This window comes from Heterodontus francisci, chromosome 16 (assembly GCF_036365525.1).
Source record: "Heterodontus francisci isolate sHetFra1 chromosome 16, sHetFra1.hap1, whole genome shotgun sequence".
In the NCBI taxonomy this organism is placed as follows: domain Eukaryota; kingdom Metazoa; phylum Chordata; class Chondrichthyes; order Heterodontiformes; family Heterodontidae; genus Heterodontus; species Heterodontus francisci.
In genome coordinates this window covers 58,400,786-58,423,740 of record NC_090386.1, presented here as the reverse complement: position 1 = coordinate 58,423,740, position 22,955 = coordinate 58,400,786, and the positions used below count along the sequence as shown (strand labels likewise).

The 22,955-nt window shown below is 41.8% G+C and overlaps 1 protein-coding gene across 1 annotated transcript; it reads right to left on the bottom strand.

The window, feature by feature from the left end:
• Window positions 1–14,311: 14,311 nt before the first annotated feature.
• On the bottom strand, window positions 14,312–18,276 carry pdyn (prodynorphin). Its single transcript, XM_068048795.1, has 3 exons — window positions 18,139–18,276; window positions 16,782–16,910; window positions 14,312–15,016 (listed from the first exon to the last, which is right to left on the bottom strand). The coding sequence occupies exons 2-3, from the start codon at window positions 16,899–16,901 to the stop codon at window positions 14,354–14,356; spliced, it is 783 nt and encodes a 260-aa protein (XP_067904896.1). The 5' UTR covers window positions 16,902–16,910; window positions 18,139–18,276; the 3' UTR covers window positions 14,312–14,353.
• Window positions 18,277–22,955: the final 4,679 nt, after the last annotated feature.

The window sequence follows — 22,955 nt, the reverse complement described above, 5'->3', positions numbered from 1 at the left end:
GGCTTTTGATAAAGTCCCCCAGAGGTTGGTTAGCAAAATTAAAGCACATGGGATAGGAGGTAATATACTGACATGGATTAAGGATTGGTTAACAGGCAGAAAGCAGAGAGTAGGAATAAACGGGTCATTCTCGCTTTGGCAGGCTGTGACTAGTGGGGTACCACAGGTATCAGTGTTTGGGTCCCAGCTGTTCACAATATATTTTAATGATTTGGATGTGGGGACCTAATGCAGTATTTCCAAGTTTGCGAATGACACAAAACAAGATGGGAATGTATGTTGTGAGGAAGCTGCAAAGTGGCTTCAAAGGGGACTTGGAAAGACTCAGTGAGTGGACAAGAATGTGGCAGATGGAATATAATGTGGAAAAATGTGAGCTTATCCACTTTGGTAGGAGGAAAAGCTGTGCAGGGTATTTCTTAAATGGTGAGAGATGAGAACATGTAGATGTACAAAGGGACATGGGTGTCCTTGTCAATAAGTCACTGAAAGCTAACATGCAGGTGCAACAAGCAATTAGGAAGGCTAATGGTATGTTAGCCTTTATCTCAAGAGGATTTGAGTACAGGGGTAGTGAAGTCTTGCTTCAAATGTATAGAACCTTGGTTAGACATCACTTGTAGTACTGTGTGCAGTTTTGGTCCCCTTATCTTAGGAAAGATATTATTGCCATTATTATTGGGCGGCACAGTGGCGCAGTGGTTAGCACCGCAGCCTCACAGCTCCAGCGACCCGGGTTCAATTCTGGGTACTGCCTGTGTGGAGTTTGCAAGTTCTCCCTGTGTCTGCGTGGGTTTCCTCCGGGTGCTCCGGTTTCCTCCCACAAGCCAAAAGACTTGCAGGTTGGTAGGTAAATTGGCCATTATAAATTGCCCCTAGTATAGGTAGGTGGTAGGGTAATATAGGGACAGGTGGGGATGTGGTAGGAATATGGGATTAGTGTAGGATTAGTATAAATGGGTGGTTGATGGTCGGCACAGACTCGGTGGGCCGAAGGGCCTGTTTCAGTGCTGTATCTCTAAATAAAACTAAATAAAAAGATGGAGTGCAACGAAGATTCACAAGACTTGTTCCTGGGATGGCGGGACTGTCCTATGAAGAGAGGTTGGGGAAACTGGGCCTGTATTCTCTAGAGTTTCGAAGAATGAGAGCAGATCTCATTGAAACCTACAAATTACTTAAAGGGATAGACAGGGTAGATGCAGGTAAGTTGTTTCCCCCATTTGGGGAGTCTAGAACCAGGGGATACAATTTCAAAATAAGGGGGAAGCCACTTAGGACCGAGATGAGGAGAAGTTTCTTTACTCAGAGGGTTGTGAATCTTTTGAATTCTCTACCCCAGAAGGCTGTGGAAGCTCATTCATTGAGTACATTTAAAGCAGAGATTCACAGAATTCTAAATACAAATGACATAAAGGGATATGAGGATAGTGTGGGAAAAGGCATTGAAGTGGATGATCAGCCACGATCATATTGAATGGCGGGCAGGCTTAATTGGCTGAATGGCCACTCCTGCTCCTATGTTCCTATGCACCTGAGGGAAGCCTGCCATTAAGCATAGCAGAGGTGTGTGACCAATTGTTCTGAGAGCCACAGCCTTCAGAGCTACTGCTGCTCCCAGAGGTCCATGAAGTTGATAGGGTATACACCCTGTGCTGAGGCTAGCGCTTTCTCCTATTTCCTGGTCCTCAGCCAACCCCTCTGTGCCATCCAACTGCATCTGGGTGCTTTTCTTGCTGCAGCTGCTGCAGCTTCTCCAGTTGATGCCCCTCTGCCTGTGGCTGCTGAGTCAGTCCTCACTGCTGTGTCTCTTCAGAGGTCCACTCGACTTCAGAACCGATGTTCCTCTGTAGCCTCCAATCCACAAGGGTCTACAGCCCCATTGAGTTGCCAAATTATGTTGCAGCAATCTTCAACACTTACTTTCTTCCTTGTGCTATCAGTAGCAGCAGTCTCAATGAGCGACTGCTGTAATGGTAAGCTTCTGCCTTTGGCTGAGCACAGCCTTGCAGTTTTCTTCCTTTATAGTCCTGGTTGCATGTCAGTTTCTTGCTTCAATGATGTCCTGCTGTGCATTTGCCTCCTGTGAGTTGCCACGTTGCTGACAGTGCATGGGTCCAGTATGCCGCTGGCAAAATTCCATTGGCCTGGGAAAATAGCAGATAATTGATTAATTAACACCTTTAATTGGCTTCCTGTCACTGCCAGGCAGGGTGCTATTATCACACAGGAGCCGCCTCTAGGAAAAGCGGGAGCAGGCGGGAACACATTAAGTAACCGGCATGGCACCTCTTTGTGCTATTTTTCTAGCTCCCCGCCTCCAAACCCGCCTCCAAGGACCTTGGAAAATTCTCCCCATTGTTTCCACTGTCGGATCACATTTACTGAAATCCCTTCTTTCTACTACAGTAATTGGACTGGATTTTGATATCCCGCCACTGCTTACGGCAGTGGGTGTGCAAAATAATGGTCGTCTCCGCCTGCGATGTCTTTGGCCACACCACCGCGGTCACTTAGTATAATGATGGTGGCTATCCCCCCAATCTCATGGTGGGGGCAGCAGTTGCGATGCCGTTTATGGCATCTCCCGATTTTGGATTGCAGAGTTCAACCGCCCCACCCCCCCACACTCCCCCCTCTACAGTACCCAATTGCAGAGATATCCCTTCCCCCCACAGTACCCACTTACAGAGATCCCCCCTTCACCCTCTCCCCACAGTACCCACTTGCAGAGATATCCCTCCCCCCCAACAGTATCTGCTTGCAGCGTTCCAACCTCCCCTCACATCTGCGGATTGACCTTAGTGCAACGTCCAATGTGAAAACAAATTCAACAGGATAACAAGGCTTAACTTACCTAACCTTTGCAGTCTCTGAGGACTCTCGCCTCAGTGGCGCCAGCTTTTCAAAGATGGGAAAGTGAAGGCACGTGAGTGCTGCACGTCATGCAGAAGATTGCTAACGACTGGTAGGATCACATGAATTACATTCTAATTCATGCAAAACGGTATTTAACATAGATAACATATGGTTCCGTTGGAGCTGCCACCACAGAACTTCGCCACCTCCAAAAAAATCAGAAACCGGCATTACAGCGTCGGGTTCCATGATGGCCCAATCTGTGCTGATTCTTCAGCACCCCCGCCATAGAAACTGCCCTCAAACTGAGCATAAAAGCCAGCCCATGGTGTCTATTATCAATATTGCTATGCTTTCTTTCTCAATTTCCCTGTCCTTTGAAAAAATCCTGTGGCCTGGAATATTTAGCTCTCAGAGTATTGAAGGAGGTGGCTAAATGGATAATGGATGCATTGGTGGCTATCTTACAAATTCTATAGATTCTGGAAGGGTTCCTGCAGCCTGGAAAGTAGCAAATGTAATCCCACTATTGAAGAAGAGAGCAAGAGAGAAAACAAAGAACTACAGACCTGTTAGTTTGATATCAGTAGTAAGGAAAATGTTAGAATCTATTATAATGGATGAGATAACTGGACACTTGGGAAATAATGATACGATTGGGCAGAATCAACACGGATTTGTGAAAGGGAAATCATGTTTCAAGGGGATTTGAGTACAGGAGTGAAGATGTATTGCTTCAATTGTATTAAGCCTTGATGAGACTGCACCTGGAGTATTGGTGTCCAGTTTTGGTCCCCTCATCTAAGGAAGGATATACTTGCCATTGAGGGAATGCAACAGAGTTTTACCCGATTAATCCCTGGGATGATGGGATTATTTTAAAGGAGAGATTGCAGAAACTGGGCCTGTATTCTCTCGCGATTCGAAGAATGAGAGGTGATCTCATTGAAACTTACAAAATTCTTACAGGGTGTGAGAGGGTAGATGTGGACAGGGTGATGAGTCAAGAACACGGAGACACAGTCTCAGAATAAGGAGAAGACCATTTAAGACTGAGATGAGGACGAATTTCTTTACTCAGACGGTGGTGAATCTGTGGAATTCTCTATCCCAGAAAGCTGTGGAAGCTCAATCATTGAGCATGTTCAAGACAGAAATCAATAGATTTATGAATACGAATGACATCAAGTGATATGGGGATAGTGGGGGAAAGTGCTGTAGAGGTAGATGATCAGCCATGATCTAATGAATGGTAGAGCAGGTTCGATGGGCCAAGTGGCCTATTTCCTATTTCCTATGATCCTATGATTATGCCCAGGGGATAGCCAAGTCTCTGCAGTAGAGTACATTATATCTTTAAGCTGAATTTGTGCTTTTAACTCACATGTTTTACTTCTTATGTGCATTTGTGTACAGAATTCTTATCTGGATAACTGTCCCATCCTGTCCTGAAGAGAAAAAGTTACAGGGCTATGGGGAAAGGAGGAGTGAGACTAGCTGAGTTGTTACTGCAAAGAGCTGGCATAGACACGACAGGCCGATTGGCCTCCTTCTGCACTGTAACCATTCTATGATTTTATATCTTGTTGGTCTTTTTCTCACACTTCATGATTACAATGTAACTGGTCTGCAATATTTTTAAAAACATAAGAACTAGGAGCAGTAGTAAGCTTTTCAACCCTTCAAGTCTGCTCTGCCATTCAATGAGGTTCGTCACTTTGCCGCTGACTGCAACATCTGAGCCATAATGTATGCCACATAAAACCTTTCTTTACAATGTACTATAGTTAATTAATCTGTTGATAAACCTGCAGTAATATGCCACTTTGCAGAAGTTAAGTCTACCGATAACTATCATTCACCTCCATATTGAAAATCTGGATTCTTGCCAGAAATGTTTGGAACTGACAGAGACGTCTCACTTGAATGCGTAGTATATATAGTTTATAAGATATCAGAACCACAAGGTGAGTTAATCGTTCTTATTAAACATATCTTAAACCATAGTCAAGAGTTTATGGCATCATCTGAATCTTGTAAATCACTCCTAGGTGTCCATCATATATCAGTGTTGATATTAACATGGATAATACAAAGTGGTCGTGATACATCCTATCTTCTGTGAGAATGGCCCTGTGAGAGGCAGATAGAACAGTACTCCTCAGTTCAGCTTTTTGATATCCATAGGACAAGGACAGTGGAAAATTCTGATTATAGAATATCAGTTTGGGAAACTCTGCATTGCAATTAAAATTTATTTTTGTTTGCCTATTACTCCTTCTCTACCCATTCTGCTGTTCCTTTTGTGTTCAATAAATTTAGTAATTTGTGAGCTAGCACCAGAAAAATTACAATGAAAGCTGCTAGACTGTTGTAAAAACCCAGCTAGTTCCCTAATGTCCTTCAGTGAAGGGAACCTGCCTCCCCTACCTGGTCCAGCCCACATCCCAGATCACGTGCTTGATTCTTAGGGCTGCATTTTACTACTTTGAAGATGAGCCACTGCCATATTCAATGCGGCGGCTCATTAACATTAAAGCAACGCCCCGCCCCCCCCAAATAACATGGCGGGGTGTGGGACATCCAGTGCCATGATCAGCTTTTGGTCAGCTGAGGAGCAGGTTCAGGGCTCTATTTAAAACGCCCTGCTTCCTGACAACAGCCAAATACTTAAATAAAAACATAATACGACGGATGCTGGAAATTTGGCATAATAATGACAGAAAGTGCTGGAAATATTCAGGAAGTCTGGAAGCATCTGTGGAGAGAGAAGCAGAGTGAACTTTCAATCTGTGACCTTTGTTCTGTCCCTGCCCTTGGTCCTTCCGGAAAGAGCAGAGAGATTCAAACGAGCTTGAGCTGGAGGGGGCAGGCCGCGCGTCATATCTGGGAACGTAGGAACATAGGAGCAGGAGTAGGCCATTCAGCCCATCAAGCCTGCTCCACCAGTCATTGCAATCCTGGCTGATCATCCACTTCAATGCCTTTTCCCCACGCTATCCGCATATCCCTTTATGTCATTGTTATTTAGAAATCTGTAAATATCTACTTTAAACATATTCAATAACTGAACTTCCACAGCCCTCTGGGGTAGCAAATTCCAAATATTCACAACACTCTGAGTTAAAGAAATTTCTCCTTATCTCTGTCCTAAGTGGCTTCCCCCTTATTTTGAAATTGTGCCCCCTGGTTCTAGACTCCCCAACCAGGGGAAACATCTTAGCTGCATCTAACCTGTCTATCCCTTTAAGTAATTTGTAGGTTTCAATGAGATCACCTCTCATTCTTCGAAACTCTAGAGAATACAAGCCCAATCTCTCTTCATAGGACAGTCCGGCCATCCCAGGAACAAGTCTTGTGAAGCTTCTTTGCACTCCTTCTAAGGCAATAATATCCTTCCGTAAGTAAGGGGACCAAAACTGCACACCGTACTCCAAGTGCGGTCTAATCAAAGTTCTATACAATTGAAGAAAGACTTCGCTACTCCTGCACTCAAATCCTCTTGCAATAAAGGCTAACATACCATCAGCTTTCCGAATTACTTACTGCACCTGCATGTTAGCTTTCAGTAACTTATTGACAAGGACACCCAGGTCCCTTTGTACATCTACACTTTCTAATCTCTTACCATTTAAGAAATACTCTGCACATCTATTCGTCCTATCAAAGTGGATAACCTCAGATTTTTCCACATTATATTCCATCTGCCATGTTTTTGCCCACTCACTGGGCTGGATTCTACCATAGGCAGACGGGACTTCACCACCGACATAAAAGTTGGTGGCGAACCCGCTTCTGCCAAGCCCGGGGATCTGACCCACATTTTATGGGTCCCCGGGCTTTATGTGTCCCGAGTTAGACTCCCACCTGCCTGCGAGCCGGCAGCTCCTAGTCCCAGCAGCACTACTGGGAATGGTGGCCACTGCTGGGACTGCAGCCCAGCTGACGCCCTGGAACCAGGACCTCAGATAAGTTGTGTTTGCCTTGCCGAAGAGGTGGTTGGTCATGGCGGCGAGGCAAGGGTAGTCATTTGGGGGGAGGGGGGGTGGCGTCTTGGGTCCCGGGGGTGGGTTGGGAGGTGGGGGCAGCCCTCAAAAGGGCACCCTGTGCCTGACTGCCATGGCACCCCCTGGCACGCGGAAAGGCCAGCAGCTGTCGCTGGACGGCCTTTCACATCCCCAACATGCCTGCTTGCCACAGGTAAAATACCCATGGAGGTGGGCAAAGGCCCTTCAGCAGCTGTTAAATGGCCACTTAAGGGCTTCATTGGCCTGGGGCAGGCGGGCGGTCCGTTCCCCCCACCTCCCCCACCCCACTGACCGCTGTAAGGTTGGCCAGAGGGTGGGAGCGGGGTGGGAAGGCCTCCCGGAGCCTCACACTCAATTTTACGCCGCCCCCATCCACCCCCATGCCACCATCCGACCCACTGAGGTCCTCTAAGTCTGTCCAAATCCCCGACAAGCTGCTTTTCATCTTCCTCACAGCACACATTCCCACCTAGTTTTTCTGTCATCTGCGAACTTGGAAATATTACATTTGGGCCCCACATCTAAATCATTGACATATATTATGAACAGCTGGGACCCAAGTGCTGATCCTTGCAGTATCCCACTGGTCACAGGCTGCCAATGCGAGAATGACCCATTTATTCCTACTCTCTGTTTTCTGCCTGGTAACAATCCTTAATCCATGCCAGTATATTACCTCCTATCCCATGTGCTTTAATTTTGCTAACCAACCTGCTGTGGAGGACTTTTCAAAAGCCTTCTGAAAATTCAAATATACTACGTCCACCTTTATCAACTCTGGTAGTAATATCCTCAAAAAACTCCAACACGTTTGTCTAACAAGATTTCCCATTCATAAATCCACGTTGACTATGCCCAATCGGATCATTATTATCCAAGTATCCATTTATCACATCCTTTAGAAGAGATCCTAACATTTTCCCTACTATTGGTGTAAGGCTAACAGTTCAGTAATTCTCTGTTTTCTCCCATCCTCCCTTCTTAAATAATGGGGTGACAGTTGCAACCTTCCAATCTGCAGAAACCACTCCAGAATCTATAAAATTTTGGAAGATGACCACCAATGCATCCACTATCTCCATAGCTACCTCTTTCAACTCTCTAGGATGTAGAATATCAGGTCCTTGGAACTTATCAACCTTCAGCCCCATTAATTTCACCAGTACAACCCTCTTACTAATATTAATTTCCTTCAATTCGTCATTCTCCCTAATCCCTTGGATCTCTAATTTTGGGAGATTTCTTGTATCTTGCTCAGTGAAGACAAACACAAAGTAATCATTTTGCTTCTGTGCCATTTCTCTATTCCCCATTATAAATTCTCCTGACTCTGCCAGTAATGGATCCACATTTGTCTTAGCCAAACATTTCCTTTTTAAGTACCTAGAGAAGCTTTTACAGTCCGTTTTTATGTTTTTTGCTAGTTTACATTCATATTCAATTTTCCCTTTCTTTATCAGCTTCTTCATCCTCCTTTGCTGTATTCTAAAATCTTCCCAATCCTCAGGTTTACTGCAATTTCGGGCAACTTATAGGCCTTTTCTTTTAATCTTATATAACTGGGGTCGCCACTCAAGGTGCATCCATTGTTTTTTCTATTCGTTCATGGGATGTGAGCATCATTGGCTAGGGCAGCATTTACTGCCCATCCCTAATTGCCCTTGAGAAGGTGGTGGTGAGCTGCCTTCTTGAGCCGTTGTAGTCCATGAGGAGTAGGTGCACCTTCAGTGCTGTTAGGAAAAGAGATCCAGGATTTTGACCCAGCAATAGTGAAGGAATGGCAATATAGTTTCAAGTCAGGATGGTGTGTGGCTTGGAGGGGAACTTGCTGGTGGTGGTGTTCCCATGCATCTGCTGCCCTTGTCCTTCTAGGTGTTAGAGGTGCTGTCTAAGGAGCCTTGGTGCATTGCTCAGTGCATCTTGTAGATGGTACACACTGCTGCCACTGTTTGTCGATGGTGGAATGAGTGAAAGTTTGTGAATGGAGTGCCAATCAAGTGGGCTGCTTTGTGGGCTGGATGGTGTCGAGTTTCTTAAGTATTCTTGGAGCTGCACCCATCCAGGCAAGTGGAGAGTATTCCATCACATTCCTAACTTGTGCCTTGTAGTTGATTGACAGGCTCTGGGGCGTCAGGAGGTGAGTTACTCGCCACAGGATTCCCAGCCTCTGACTGGCTCTTGTAGCCACGGTATTTATATGGCTACACCAGGTCAGTTTCTGGTCAATGGTAATGCCCAGGATGTTGATAGTGGGGGATTCAGCGATCATAATGCCATTGAATGTCAAGGGGAGATGGTTAGATTCTCTCTTGTTGGAGGTAGTCATTGGCTGGCACTTTTGTGCCGTGAATGTTACTTGCCACTTATCAGCCCAAGCCTGGATATTGTCCAGGTCTTGCTGCATTTCTACTTGGACTGCTTCAGTATCTGAGGTGTCGCAAATTGTGCTGAACGTTGTGAAATCATTAGCAAATATCCCCACTTCTGACCTTATGAATGAAGGAAGGTCATTGATGAAGCAGCTGAAGATGGTTGGGCCTAGGACACTACCCTGAGGAACTCCTGCAGTGCTGTCCTGGAGCTGAGATGATTGACCTCCAACAACCACAATCATCTTCCTTTGCGCTAGGTACGACTCCAACCGGGGAGGGTTTACCCCCCGATTCCCATTGACTCCAGTTTTACTAGAGCTCCTTGATGTCATACTCAGTCAAGTGCTGCCTTGAGTTCAGCTCTTTTGTCCATGTTTGAACCAAGGGTTTAATGAGGTCTGGAGCTGAGTGGCCCTAGCGGAACCCGAACTGAGCATCAGTGAGCAGGTTATTGCTAAGTAAGTGCCACTTGATAGCACTGCCAATGACACCTTCCATCACTTTATTGATCATTGTGGCCACCGTCCCCTCCGCCCCTCCGCCCATCTGACGGTGAGGCAAGCTCCAGCAGCCACGATGTCTGAGGAGATTTCTGCACTGACGCAGATTTCTTCCAGCCAGACAGGGCCCTTCAGGCCTCCTGTACACAGAGGACGATCACCAAAGCCATCCACAGCCAAAGGGCAATCTGATCAGCAGCCTTCCTCCAGTCAGACTGCTAGCACAGAGGGGGCACCACGAAGGAGCACCCGCAAGCATTTACAAAAAACATTGTGACACAAATAGGTCTGCACGGGTGACACAACACTGTGAAAAGTTGAATCTCTAAATCTTCTTCACTAACATGTGTGCTGCTTTTACTGTGTGAATGAAGTGTGCCAGCATGTAGCAATCGTGTCACCTCCCATTACATCATTAGCCTTTCAGAACTGCCAATGTACAGAATAGCATCATTGTCATGTGAGTATTATTTATTTATTTAGAGATACAGCACTGAAACAGGCCCTTCGGCCCACCGAGTCTGTGCCGACCATCAACCATCCATTTATACTAATCCTACACTAATCCCATATTCCTACCATATCCCTACCTGTCCCTATATTCCCCTACCACCGACCTATACTAGGGGCAATTTATAATGGCCAATTTACCTATCAAGCTGCAAGTCTTTGGTGGTATTACTCATGTGTGTCTCCACGAATGCAGTAACATGTACAATGGCTCAGCTTGCTGCTGCCAGTAATGGTGGAGACAAAGATGTTGTAGATGTGGACCGCTGCACAACAGGTGAACGAGGGTGCTATGTGGCTTGCAGAGCCTAAGGTGGTTCCTATGGCATGGAGAACCTTTGATCAATAAGTCGTTGCCGTGCATCTCTTGCTTGCTGCTCTCCCTGCATGTGGCGCCTGGATGCTCTCTGTCCTCCAATGCCTTTCCTGCTGTAAGTCCTCAGTGTCCTCATCGTCTGAGGAGGAATCCTGCTGACGTCTCTCCTCATCCTGCAAGGTCGCTCCCCTATTGAGTGCGTAGTTGTGCAGAGCACAGATTTGCATAAAGCGCTTACGGTGATCACATACGAGCTGCACCTTGAGCAAGTGGAAGCCCTTATGGTTTATGTATTCAGCTGGTCGCCCGGCGTTAGCTTCGATTGCCACATGGGTGCAATCTATAACCCCTTGCACCTGTGGGAATCCCACGATTGGGTCGAAACTGATGGTGCTCTGGGCCCGGCTCCCAGGATCCATCGTGAGGCAGACATAGTCACTGGACCTCTGCTATAGGGCATCAGTGGCCTCCCTGATGCAGCAATGCACTGTTGACTGTGTGACCCCACAAAGGTCTCTGGTGGGTCCCTGAAGTGATGCAGAGGCATAAAAGTTAAGAGCTGCTGTCACTTTGAGGATCATGGGCATAGGTTGTCCACCGAAGCCCATGGGCTGAAGGTTATCATTGAGCAGGGCACAGAGATGTGTCACCGCCTCTCTCAATATCCGCAGTCGCCTCTGACACTGGCGCTCTGACATCTGCAGGTATATCATGTGGGACCTGTAGATGCGGGGTGTTCTGTAGTGGTGAGCTCTTCTTGGAGGCTACTGCTGCTCATGATCAGGGGCCTCTATATGGGCTGCACCTGCCTGCTGGTTTTGCCTGCAATGCATATGGATCCTCACGACAAGTAGATCAATGAATATAAGGTGAACCATCCCCATCTCCAAGTTGCAATTAAACTCCATTCTTTCACTTCTTTAAAGGTTCCTAATAGGGTAGGCATTGATGTTGACTGGTGCATTAGGTGCTTTCATGCATCAACTATGTGGTGTGACATGGCATTGCCTGTATTAGCTCCCACTAAGAGTGGCACAAAATGACCACATTCAGATTGTAACAGCTGCATCGATTGGCCCACCAGCCAGACAACCTTTACACACACCTTTACGCACGCATGTACACACGCATGCAGAGTTGGGACCCGTCTCCCAGGAATTACCTGCACTGTCTCCAAAACTCCTACTTCAGCTGTCCCGCCAGCTTTTCCTATTTGTGAACAGGACAGCATGCGAAAGATGCCCGTGCACAGAAAAATGCGGAACTGGGGACTGAGAGGCAGCGGGATGCATAATGGGGCAAGTTAAGTAGCACTTTGCATATGTTAATTGGGGTGCCGTCGCCGAGTGTCAGGGTGGCCACTCTGAGATCCCATTGCATATCTTGCTGAATGTGTTTATGATTTTGCTACACAATGTGTAGAGGAAATTTCCCCCAATGCTTGGTTCGAAAAAATTGGATGGTCTAAGGGAAACCAGGTTGTCTTTGAGTGCATTCACTGACACTGCATATTGAAGCCATTCTAAAATTGTCAAGTATAAACAATTGTGCTGTTTATTCTGTGTAGATGATACTGATTTGTTTGCATTACCATTGAATATTGCTCTCCTTCACGTTCTTATCCAGTATTCTGTTCATATTGCAAAGTGATTGTATTCGCTAAATTTCATTTCAAAAAGCACTGCTTTGGTCTAACATACACAAAAACAATGTTTACATTACCTTCAACATAAATATGTATTTTTTAACTGCTTTAATGGTTAAACAGCCATGATAGAAACCTGCTTTGGAATTTTCACAGAACAAGAAAATATTTTATTCTTAAACTTAGTGCCTGTATAGGTATATTCAAATGTTGTAATCTATGGGAATATCATGAGATATGGCCACAATTTCCTCCTTGATGCCACCAATGAAATGATCTTGATTTTGCATTGAGAATAACAGTGAGCTAACAGCTCCTACCATAAGTATGAAGTAAGTCAGACCTCAATGTCTGCAACTGTGCAATTAAATACAGAAATCCAGAAATTGCTATCTGAGTTACTATGCTCCTCCACAGGCTGTGCTATACCGGAACCTCGTTGATAGACTCAGCATTGAAATCCATGTAAGGGCATGAAGTTGCTTTACTTACCAACTAGTTATCCACTAAACATGCCAAAAAAAGTTAGGGATGGTGCATTCAGGTGTAAGTAATTTTTTCAAGTGGGTTGATAAGTCATAATTATTCCCAAAAATTCTCTTTGGCTCAGATGTAATTTTACAAGCGTGGAGTCTCATGCCTGCAGAATTTAATTAGTGTTGGAGATTTTCAAAAGATCATTTATTTTTTGCTTTTTCTTTTTGTCTCTTTTATTTCTTTAAGTCTCATCGTTCTTTCCCTCTCTTTATTTCAGTTCTACGCATGATTTAAATCTAATTTATACTTCCTGATTTTGATTCTGCACATCAGTGAAGATTCTTCACTGTGATTGGTTGAAGAACCATGCTGTTGCTTCCCCTGCTCACATACCACAGATCCCCTGTACAGGATGCCATGTTGGATCAGATACCTGATGACAGCAAGTCACGGCTTGAAAGCCCACAAGACGTCTATGGGCACCTGTCAGCATAGTGAATGGTGAGTGCCACTACTTCCCCGCTAACCGCAAAACCAAGGCCAATTATATTTCTGCTGCAACTTCCTGCTCCCCCACCATACTAGCAACAATGATCTACCACTAGGCATCTGAAGAAGGGATCTATGTAATTTCAAAAGTTTGTGTAATCTGTAGCATTTTGCAAGACTGCAATGAACAATTCTAACTAAAGTAGAATAGCTAATATATATATTTTTGGGCATGCTGAATGTTTCAACAAGCAAATTGCCCCTGAAATATTTTCTGGAGTGATAATGCTAACCCTAAATCTTAGCTATGAAAGCTTTGTTATATAAAAAAAATGTTTCAATGGCACAATTTTCATTGAAAAAAATTATATTGGGCCAGAAAGAAAATATATTATTCACCTGAAATCACGATGTGTCATATTTGGCACATGTTATTTACCCTCTCTGCAAAATGGTCATAGTCTTTTCTCCCCTACAGGGTTGTTTATAATGGTTACAATATAATATGCAAATAATATATGTTCACATTATTGAGCACATTTCTCTCCTAGTCTTTTTTTTTACTTTAACAATATATTGCAAAAATAAAATTACAGTGCATCTAACTTCAGCTGCTACATGAACTCAGCATGACATTTCATCAGATTGTTCAGAACCTGCAATTCTTGTGTGTTCCAAGAACTTAAATGTAGTGACAGTACCGTTGTGATTAGATTGTTGGCATCTGGGTTTAAATACATGACTGAAGGAAAACAATTGTCCAAGGTTGTTCTGTGATAACATTTTATGTCCATCTTAAAAAAAAACACAAGGAACAAACTAAACATGCCAAATTTACTTTGCATGTTAGCCACAGAAATTGCTTACTTTATTTTGTTAAACTAAGCATGAAAGATTAACTCCAACATTAATGTACTATTACAGGAGGCAATCAAAAACAAGTTGCTATTTACAGTCTAGAGAACAATTTTATTAGATTCACAAACTATGACAATGGAGTACAGAATCAATTGACTTAACTGTTGTTTTAGACAGTCTATTGTAAACTTAATAGCAAAAATATTTGTGCATTCAAAACAATACATTTATAGTTTCAATACTGCATCCATCTTGGCAGTCTGCTTTATCACATCTAGACTCAAATCACTTTGGCTCTTCTATAGGTTTGAAACCTCTTCAGAGTAATCACTGGCATCACCATCATCTGACCTGACCGAAACCCGGAAATGGCGCCTCAGGAAGCCACCATATCTTTTTTGGTTATCCCACTTATACCTTGGTCTACCAATTCTTCTCATGAAACCTCCATATCTCTTTTGCAGTTCCATATCTTTATTTTCTTCATCACCCAGCTCTGCACTTCTCTTGTAGCCAAAGCCTTTCATGAATCCTCCATAGTGCTTTAGCTCTTGGGTAGTGGGGATATCACTACTTTTTTCCAGCTCCAGATTCTCCATTGTGGCTGCAAGTTCCTGTGAATTTTTCTCTAATTCAGTGGCATCCCTTTCACCAAACTTTTGCAGAAATCCTCCATATTTAAGCTTTTGGCCCTTATAGGCATTTTCTTGGGCTAATGCTTTGGCATAAATTTTGCTCTGATCAATATTCTTCATGAAGCCCCCATAGCGTTTAACAAGACTACTGTGCTGATTTCCCAAAAGTGCTTCTGCACTCTCATCTTCCTTTACATCAGTGCTTGGGTCAGCAAGAGCTTCAGCCATAATGCCCACAAGGTCAGGCTTGTATGAGTGAAGTGCCTGGTCACATTTTTCCCACTCATTGGTCGACAGCACTATCCCTTCACACTCTAAAGTGCAGGTCTGAAAGATAGCAGTCAGAAGGAAGAGTTTTTAAATGTTGAAATAGACTTGTATTTAGCACAAATAACTCACAATTATTGTTATTACCTAAAAATATTAAGTACTTAATCCATATAGAAGTAATTTTAAAAGGGCACTGATTATATTAGAGCCAAAAGGGCATCATTTGCATCATGAAGATGTCAATAACAAAAAGTAGCACAATAAGGCTTTGCCATGATTTACACCATTACATGGTGTGGTTCCATGAAAGGAGAATTCCATTAGTGAATCAAGAACATTTATTTGACCTGGCAACATCACTACCGATGGGTAGCTAATACGTGGGAAAGTTTTTAAAAGCACAATAAATGATAATTACAACTGAACAGCCTTTACAGCCCTGAAAAAGTGGTGTGGGGTCTCATTCTTCCAGAAGAAAATCTCCCTCTCTCTTCACTGATGCTGCCTGGCTTTGAGTGTTTCCAAGAGTTTGTTTATTTCAGATTTGCAGTATCTGCATCGTTTTGCACTGTATCTCCTTTTTTCCATTATAGCAAAAAAAGCTGCTTTGCAAAAGGAAATTTTCAAAGACTAAACAGGAGCGCCATCATTATGAGGATGCATGTACATTGTTCTTGAAGGATGGTCCCTTCGTTGCACGCTTAGTGGGTAAAGGAGGAGACACTTTTGTTCCACACACCTCCAAACGGGTGGTAAAGACTATTTACAAATGCAGAGAACAACTAGAGCTTTGCTGAATGGGCAGGAATCAACCCACAGGGTATCGTCACTTGGTGCCATCATTACAACAGATGAAAGGACTCAAAAATCGTCAATCTTTAAAACAATCTCTCCGTTAAAGCCGGTCCCCATACATTCAAGATGCTTCAAAATATTACAAAGCGCCCCTGACCGAACACCCACTTCCAAGGTATTGCTACCAGTTTTCGAACGTTACCCAAACCTTGCAAAACGATAGCCCCCAAAAGGGTTTTTTTTTAAAAAATCTGTAATTGCAGTATTTAAAATTTTGTACTTCATTTTATGGTCAGCCTCTTGTTAATTCAGCATATTTAATTATCGACATGAATCAATCTGCATGCGTTCTGATTCAGAACTTTTCTGTTCGGCAATTGCGAGTAGTGAACAATTTGAAAGGTGTTATTTAGACCGCTATTTTTTTTTTGCTATTGTTGTTGATGCCCTGTAACTACATCGCTTACAATTTATTGGTCCATTATACTCGGCCAAATTCTATTCGGTGTACATTGAATTATTCTGGCCTGGAATTGAGCGTATGTCCTTGTCACAATTATTAATCTGAATACATGTTCTAATGCATGTTGATATACGTATATTCTGTCCTTTGAGATTGATATTGATGTATATAGTTTCGCTAACCATGGCCAATACGTTGATCTGAATGCGGATAGAAAACTCGCAAGTTTCCTTAACAAACCGTAGCATATGAAGGGCAACTGGTTTCTTTCATTAATTAGCCAAGTCTATTGCCCAAGTTAATTTCGGATGAATATATGGCTGTTAGTTATTTACCCTTTAAGCTGTTGTCGCTCATCAATGAGTTGATCTGGATGACTAGGACTTCTGAATATAATGGGTCACGGTTCTGTTGCCAATTGATTCATGTAGATAACCATAGTTTGCATTGTGGTAAAGTCGTATATTGTTACGTCTTTGAGTTTTTGTCGGTACATGTGAACATAAGCCACGTCTGAAATCTTTTGATTTATCAACTGTATTGTCGGGGGTGTAGTTATCTTACCAGCGGTTTGATCGAGCTGCCCAGGACTGAGTTGCATGCCGAACAACGATTGGCACAGTCGGCGTGGACGTTGTGCAGTGAACTGAGGGACACCACCAGGACAAACACACTCCACTCCATCACTAGCCTCTGAAACACAAAGTGGAATTAATATTCTCTAGAATGTTGCTTTCAATTTGACATTAGGCAAAGAAAAAATATCGAGGCTTCATATCTGAGTCTTTAGTCAAGGATTTGGATGAATTTGAAAAAAGAATGGGACTGTGTAAGGAAATATGCAACACATTCGGAATGGGAAAATACTTAGGATCACAGCTGGAGACACTTGTTCAGAATTTCCCTAAAGGCGTTCTCCCCTCTCCTCGTTAAGGTTCTGAAGACCCAATTATGTTTCCCATCATTTTCTGCTTTTATTTTCAACTTGCATCATTCTGATTTTTTTTTTAGCCTCAATGACTTCGCTGGTTTACAACAATGGATTCGGAAACAGCACCTAAGGTTAGGAACTTGTTTAACCGAATTTCAAACCTTACAAGATTGTCACCGCATTTTGAAGTGGGTACTATCAGAAATGCAAAATGACAAAATAGATCCGGTTCGCCTAAATAGTTATTAAATACAGAGATCTGTATTGTATAACAGATTACATCCCTATAGAATTACATCTTCAATAACATATTTGCATACATTTCAACGCATAGGAGCGAGACAAAGAACATATCATCTGTACAAAAATACTGTACAACTGTATGGATGCATCATTTACATTAGATTCTCCGAAAGAAAAACTTAGTTTTAATATGATTTTACAGATGAAACTAACGCTAATAAAAGTTATGAAGCAAAAGTAAGTTTGAAGGGAAAAGCGCAGCATCAAACTCAATTCAAAGATTAGACAGGTGAACTGATATCTAATAAAAGTTATCTCAATAAATTACAGCCACACCTAGAGTGCAGGTGAATCTGACATTCAACAAATCTTGATATGAACAAGTATCTGTCAAGTTGTAATTTCTTGGAAATTCTAAGCAAATAGTTTTACCTAAAGCAGACTGTGTACAAGAATCCACTGAACCCTCATATGAATCGGTCCACAACGCCCATCTTTGAGAATAAGCCCACATGGTATTTCAGAGACTGATAGCTGTTTAATACATTCGCGCGCGCACATCTAAATCATTCCATTTAAGGTGGAAACTGAGATTAAATGGTCATCCTAGAAACGCTAGCTATCAAAACGGTGAACTTCAAGGCAGTTTTATTGTATGGACTTGCATTTCAAGGTACAAACTTTTATTCAAAGGTACAGCGATCCCGAGAAACATAAATTATTGCTGAGTACATATTTTCAAGTTACCTGGATATTCCTTGAGAACAAATAAAAGCAGGATCGTTGCAGTTTTCTGATAGTGCGGACTCCCTTTGTGAAATGCAGTGTATAGATCGCTCCTGCCCACAGACTTCTTGCTACTCTGTTAACATCTACAGCTTTGTGAAGTAGTGCTGAGATTCAGGGTTTCCAACCTGCAGTCTCCAGCGCTCGCTATTTATTTACTGCCAGCGTTCTTGTGACATTTGCGACGCAGAATGTACGTCTTTTTTGAGCCAATGACGACACTGATTGGATTAATTAGCAACTCCCTCAAATGCGACCAACATAATTTATAGAATATCCTTCGTACTCCCGCGCAATGTTACAAAGACAAGAGCAATTCAGGGTTTAAAAATAACCAGCATTAAATTCAATAATTATATTTGGCTGATTTTACTTTGATTGTTGACCTTTTCCTATTTTAAGATTTTTTAATCCTGGAACCGAGCATTCGCTGCTTTACTGCACGTCTTCCTCTGCTTGACGAGTATCATTATACATTGGACAAAAGTATAAAACAGCTTAACCCTCCTTTCGGGGCGATACATGAGCAGCTGTAATTTCTCGGGTAGCACTTCCCCAACTGGAAAGTTAGGCGATTTCAATTCTGATTGAAATTTAGCGGATTAACAGATAATTGAAATTGTTTTCTACATTGTCTCTATCCATTTCAAGTAGACAGTAAATCAGGCGACTGAAAGATACTGTAAAGCCCTTAATTGTCAGCGACAAAAATACATTTTGGCTGCATAATTTCATCCAATTACATGGGCTTCTGTGAACTTTCTATTCTGTTTTAACGTTTAAATCGACCACGAAAATAAATTAAAACTTTTCTGGATTAGACTAATGCTTAACAAATACATTGCTGATCGATCACAGACAACTAAAGAGATTCTATCATAACCCTGTTGAAATAAGTATTTTGAGTTTCTGTATATATGAATACATTTTAACCTTTTGGTAAGGTTTAATTTCCTCTTTCAATGTTGAACTGATTTTTACCATTTCTCCTTTTATCTCACAAATACACATGGTGCAGTAGTGCTTCCTACTTTCAGACGTGTATCGATTACATTAAACCTCGGTTATGTTATTTCTTACAGCGAACGTTTGTCATCAGGGGGAATGTGAACAAAACTGATCCTCGAGAAAAAGGAACATTTATCCAGATCACTTGAAGTAAATACATTTGGATATTCCTAAGCCAGGTTGTGCTGGATGCTAGTCAACACAATAAGTTGCATGGCAAAGCTAGACTAATAAGACAGCTGCCAATCGGTTTTTATTCATTACTATTGACATAAATAGTAGTTTAACGGTGCAAGATCACTGAATGAATTCAATGACAGAACCATTCTAATAAAGGCATTAATAGAAATTATAATTGAAGTGCTTAAATTAGTCTTGGTCATGGTAATTTAATCCATTATATGATTATTCATATTGTAATGACAAAGCTAGAGAGTATATGCAGGAAGGTGGAAGGGGATTACAAAATGATGATATTTCTCAGGGACATTGGAGCTGGTGGTACTTAAGTGTTTATGACTGGGATCAAAAGACTGCATTTAATTTTCTCCAATTTATGTGCTGTCATGCTACATGTGTAATATGTATTATTCATGTAAATTTACTCAGGCAAGTATCAAGTCTTGTATCCTTGAACATGCATCAGACTAGATATGTGTTCTACAGGATGATAGAATGTTACAGCTCGAATGGGGATTTGAGTCTGAGACAATATTTTCTATATATAAGCCACTTGACTGCTTGGTCTAATCACACACTTTTGCTCATTTCCCATACTTTTTAATATTCATCTTTTCCAACAACAACTTGTTTAATATAGTACCTTTAACTTAGAAAAAGGCCTAATCTGCTTCAAAAATAGAGGTAGTTGTAACAATAGATTCTGAGTCATTGAAGGAGAGATTGGGAGGAGTGAGCAAAACCTTGGTCAAAAAGATGGATCTTTACAAGGTTTTTAAAGTAGCTGAGAGAAATGGAGATACAGTGTTATTAAGGAAGGAGTTCCCAAGAGTAGGGCTAAGGCAGCTGAAGGTTTGGTCACTAATCCTGATCACCAATGATATAGTGAAGTGGAGTAGGAGAATCCATCAAAGGGTGTAGGAGGCCATTTTGAAGACATGTTTGAGGAGCTTGAATTTAGGGACCCATTGTGAGCCATCAAGTACAAGCATGATGAGTGAATAGGATATAATATGGGACAAGATATGACCTGCCGCATTTTGGACAAGCTGAAGTATTTAAGTGACTACTTAATTCCCTTTCTGGCCTTGTATCATGTAACTGACAGAGTATTTCATCATTACAAGTTATATTTTGCAGTGAGATATTGTTATGTGTTGCCTTGTATAATTATTATTGTCAAAATCAACAGAATAAAATTATCGACAATTTAGCATTAATTGTTTCAAATTGGTGGTCTCACTTGGAGGTCACAAAACGGGATAGTGTGAGGAATGAAAATATCACATGTGTGCAATTGGGATACTTTTCTAATATAGGATAGGGTAGAGTAGACAGTGTTTTACAAATAGTCACATTCTAACCAAAGGTGGGAGTATTTGATGCTGGATGTCCATTCTATAAACTAACATCCTCACCTTGTTCAGCACAATGACCAAGGGGGAAAAAAACTACATATTTGACCAAGGTATCTTTCAAGTACATAAGGAGGAAAAGAAAACAAAACACAACATCTAATAATGCTTCTGAAAATGGTATTCAAATTAATGAAGATACGAATAAATCAGCTGAAAAACTGAATGAGTTGCTTTCTGTATTTGCAAGGGAACAGGACATCACAGAGACTTACCAAGTGATATTCCATTAGTCACAATGAAGGATGTAATAAAATTAGCATTACTCTTGAATTTGTGCTTGAATAAGATGTGAGTAAATAAAGCATCTGGGCCAGACATGGGACTATCAGAAAAGTGATCTGGGAGTCATCATAAATAAACCTCTCAAGATATTAAGCCAATGTTTGCTGCTGTCAAATCTGTTTTGGTTGTGTTGACAGAAAAATATTAGCCAGGACTCCTTTTTTTAAGTAAGTTAAGGTAATTTTGCCTGTTGGTTCAAATGTGTTTTTATTAAAATTTAGACAGAGAAACAATGATAGTAGAAAACTGTAACAAACATTTCTTTCATTTTTACTGTTATTCTGAATCTCACTTCCATGCTGAAACATGTAAATGAAAGTCTTCCTTCCAAAAATAAATCTTACTAAGGATGCTTTAGGACTTGCTAAAAGTCAGTTATGATGGAATTTTGAAGCCATGCACAGGGGGAAATAGAAATGAGAATTGTGTTCTTAACTTGTATTTAGTTATGTGAAGAAACCACCAGATTTTAAAGCTTCACTTACAGCAGAATATTCATTCCTATAGCATGGATGCACAGCCAACATTATCCAAAGGTAGCTCAAGGAATCTGGGGGCTCAAAGCATCAAATTGCAGCAGGTATTACCCCAGGAATTGAGTGCGCTGCATTAAAGTCAGTGGAAAGTCGTTGTGGTGGAAAAGCGGCTCTTTTATATCTCTTGTTCACCTCCATATTAGGACAGGATTATTTGCCATCTGTCATTACATTCATTAAATATAGTGTCCTTTATTACATTGATAATTTTAACAACTGAGTTAAAAGCATCTTCCATACATGCAAACCATTTTCATGATAAGACAAGATGTCATTCATGTCTTAGGTTGGTGCTGCTTTTCAAGCACATGACCCTTCAAAAGGTTGGGGATTCACGAGCCAAATGGTATTTTCTCTTTTTTTTAAAATGTGCTTGTGAACTCTAATTCTTACTGATAATATTTCCCAACTAAACTTTCCAAGGAATTACATCCCACTGAGCTAATCTAAAATTGCAAAAAGGGAAGGGAAATTGTTTTTGCAACATCAAATCCTGGGCATGCAATCCTCCAAACAATTTTCCTTCTTGATAATTGTGATAGGGCGGCACAGTGGCGCAGTGGTTAGCACCGCAGCCTCACATCTCCAGGGACCCGGGTTCGATTCCGGGTACTGCCTGTGTGGAGTTTGCAAGTTCTCCCTGTGTTTGCGTGGGTTTTCTCCGGGTGCTCCGGTTTCCTCCCACAAGCCAAAAGACTTGCAGGTTGATAGGTAAATTGGCCATTATAAATTGTCACTAGTATAGGTAGGTGGTAGGGAAATATAGGGACGGGTGGGGATGTTTGGTAGGAATATGGGATTAGTGTAGGATTAGTATAAATGGGTGGTTGATGTTCGGCACAGACTCGGTGGGCCGAAGGGCCTGTTTCAGTGCTGTATCTCTAATCTAATCTAATCTAATATGTGTAATAAAAACAGAAAACATCGGAAAAATACAACAGGCCAATTAGCAACTTTAGAGAACCGACAATTGACATATCTGGTTCTGTTTTGCTTTAGATTACCAGCAGTTGCAATATTTCACTTTTTCTTTGTGATATGTGTCATGTGGATATATTAATTCTATTTATTATTTATTTCAAGCACAGGAAAAGTACAAAATTACAAAAGGAAATGGATAATACCAGCATTGTTTTAGGAGATAATTTTGCCCAGTCACTTATTATAATGTAGGGCTTACTTTTCTACTGTTGCCATATTAAAATTTACTGATTTGCTTTTTCTACAATGCTCCTGAATGTATCACTTTATTCCAGACTAGCTTGGCAATGGCCTATCCTTTCACATGTCCTGTTACAGTTATTAATCTGTTCTATAATGCTCTTGCTTATACCATAGTATAATCACAATAACA

Bases quoted from the DNA above. Each gene is read 5' to 3' on its own strand.
- pdyn (XM_068048795.1), bottom strand. From the start codon at position 16,901: ATGGAGTGGAGTGTGTTTGTCCTGGTGGTGTCCCTCAGTTCACTGCAC. The intron at 15,017-16,781 runs GTAAGATAACTA...GCTATCTTTCAG, and splicing joins GCAGCTCGATCAAACCGCTG to ACCTGCACTTTAGAGTGTGA.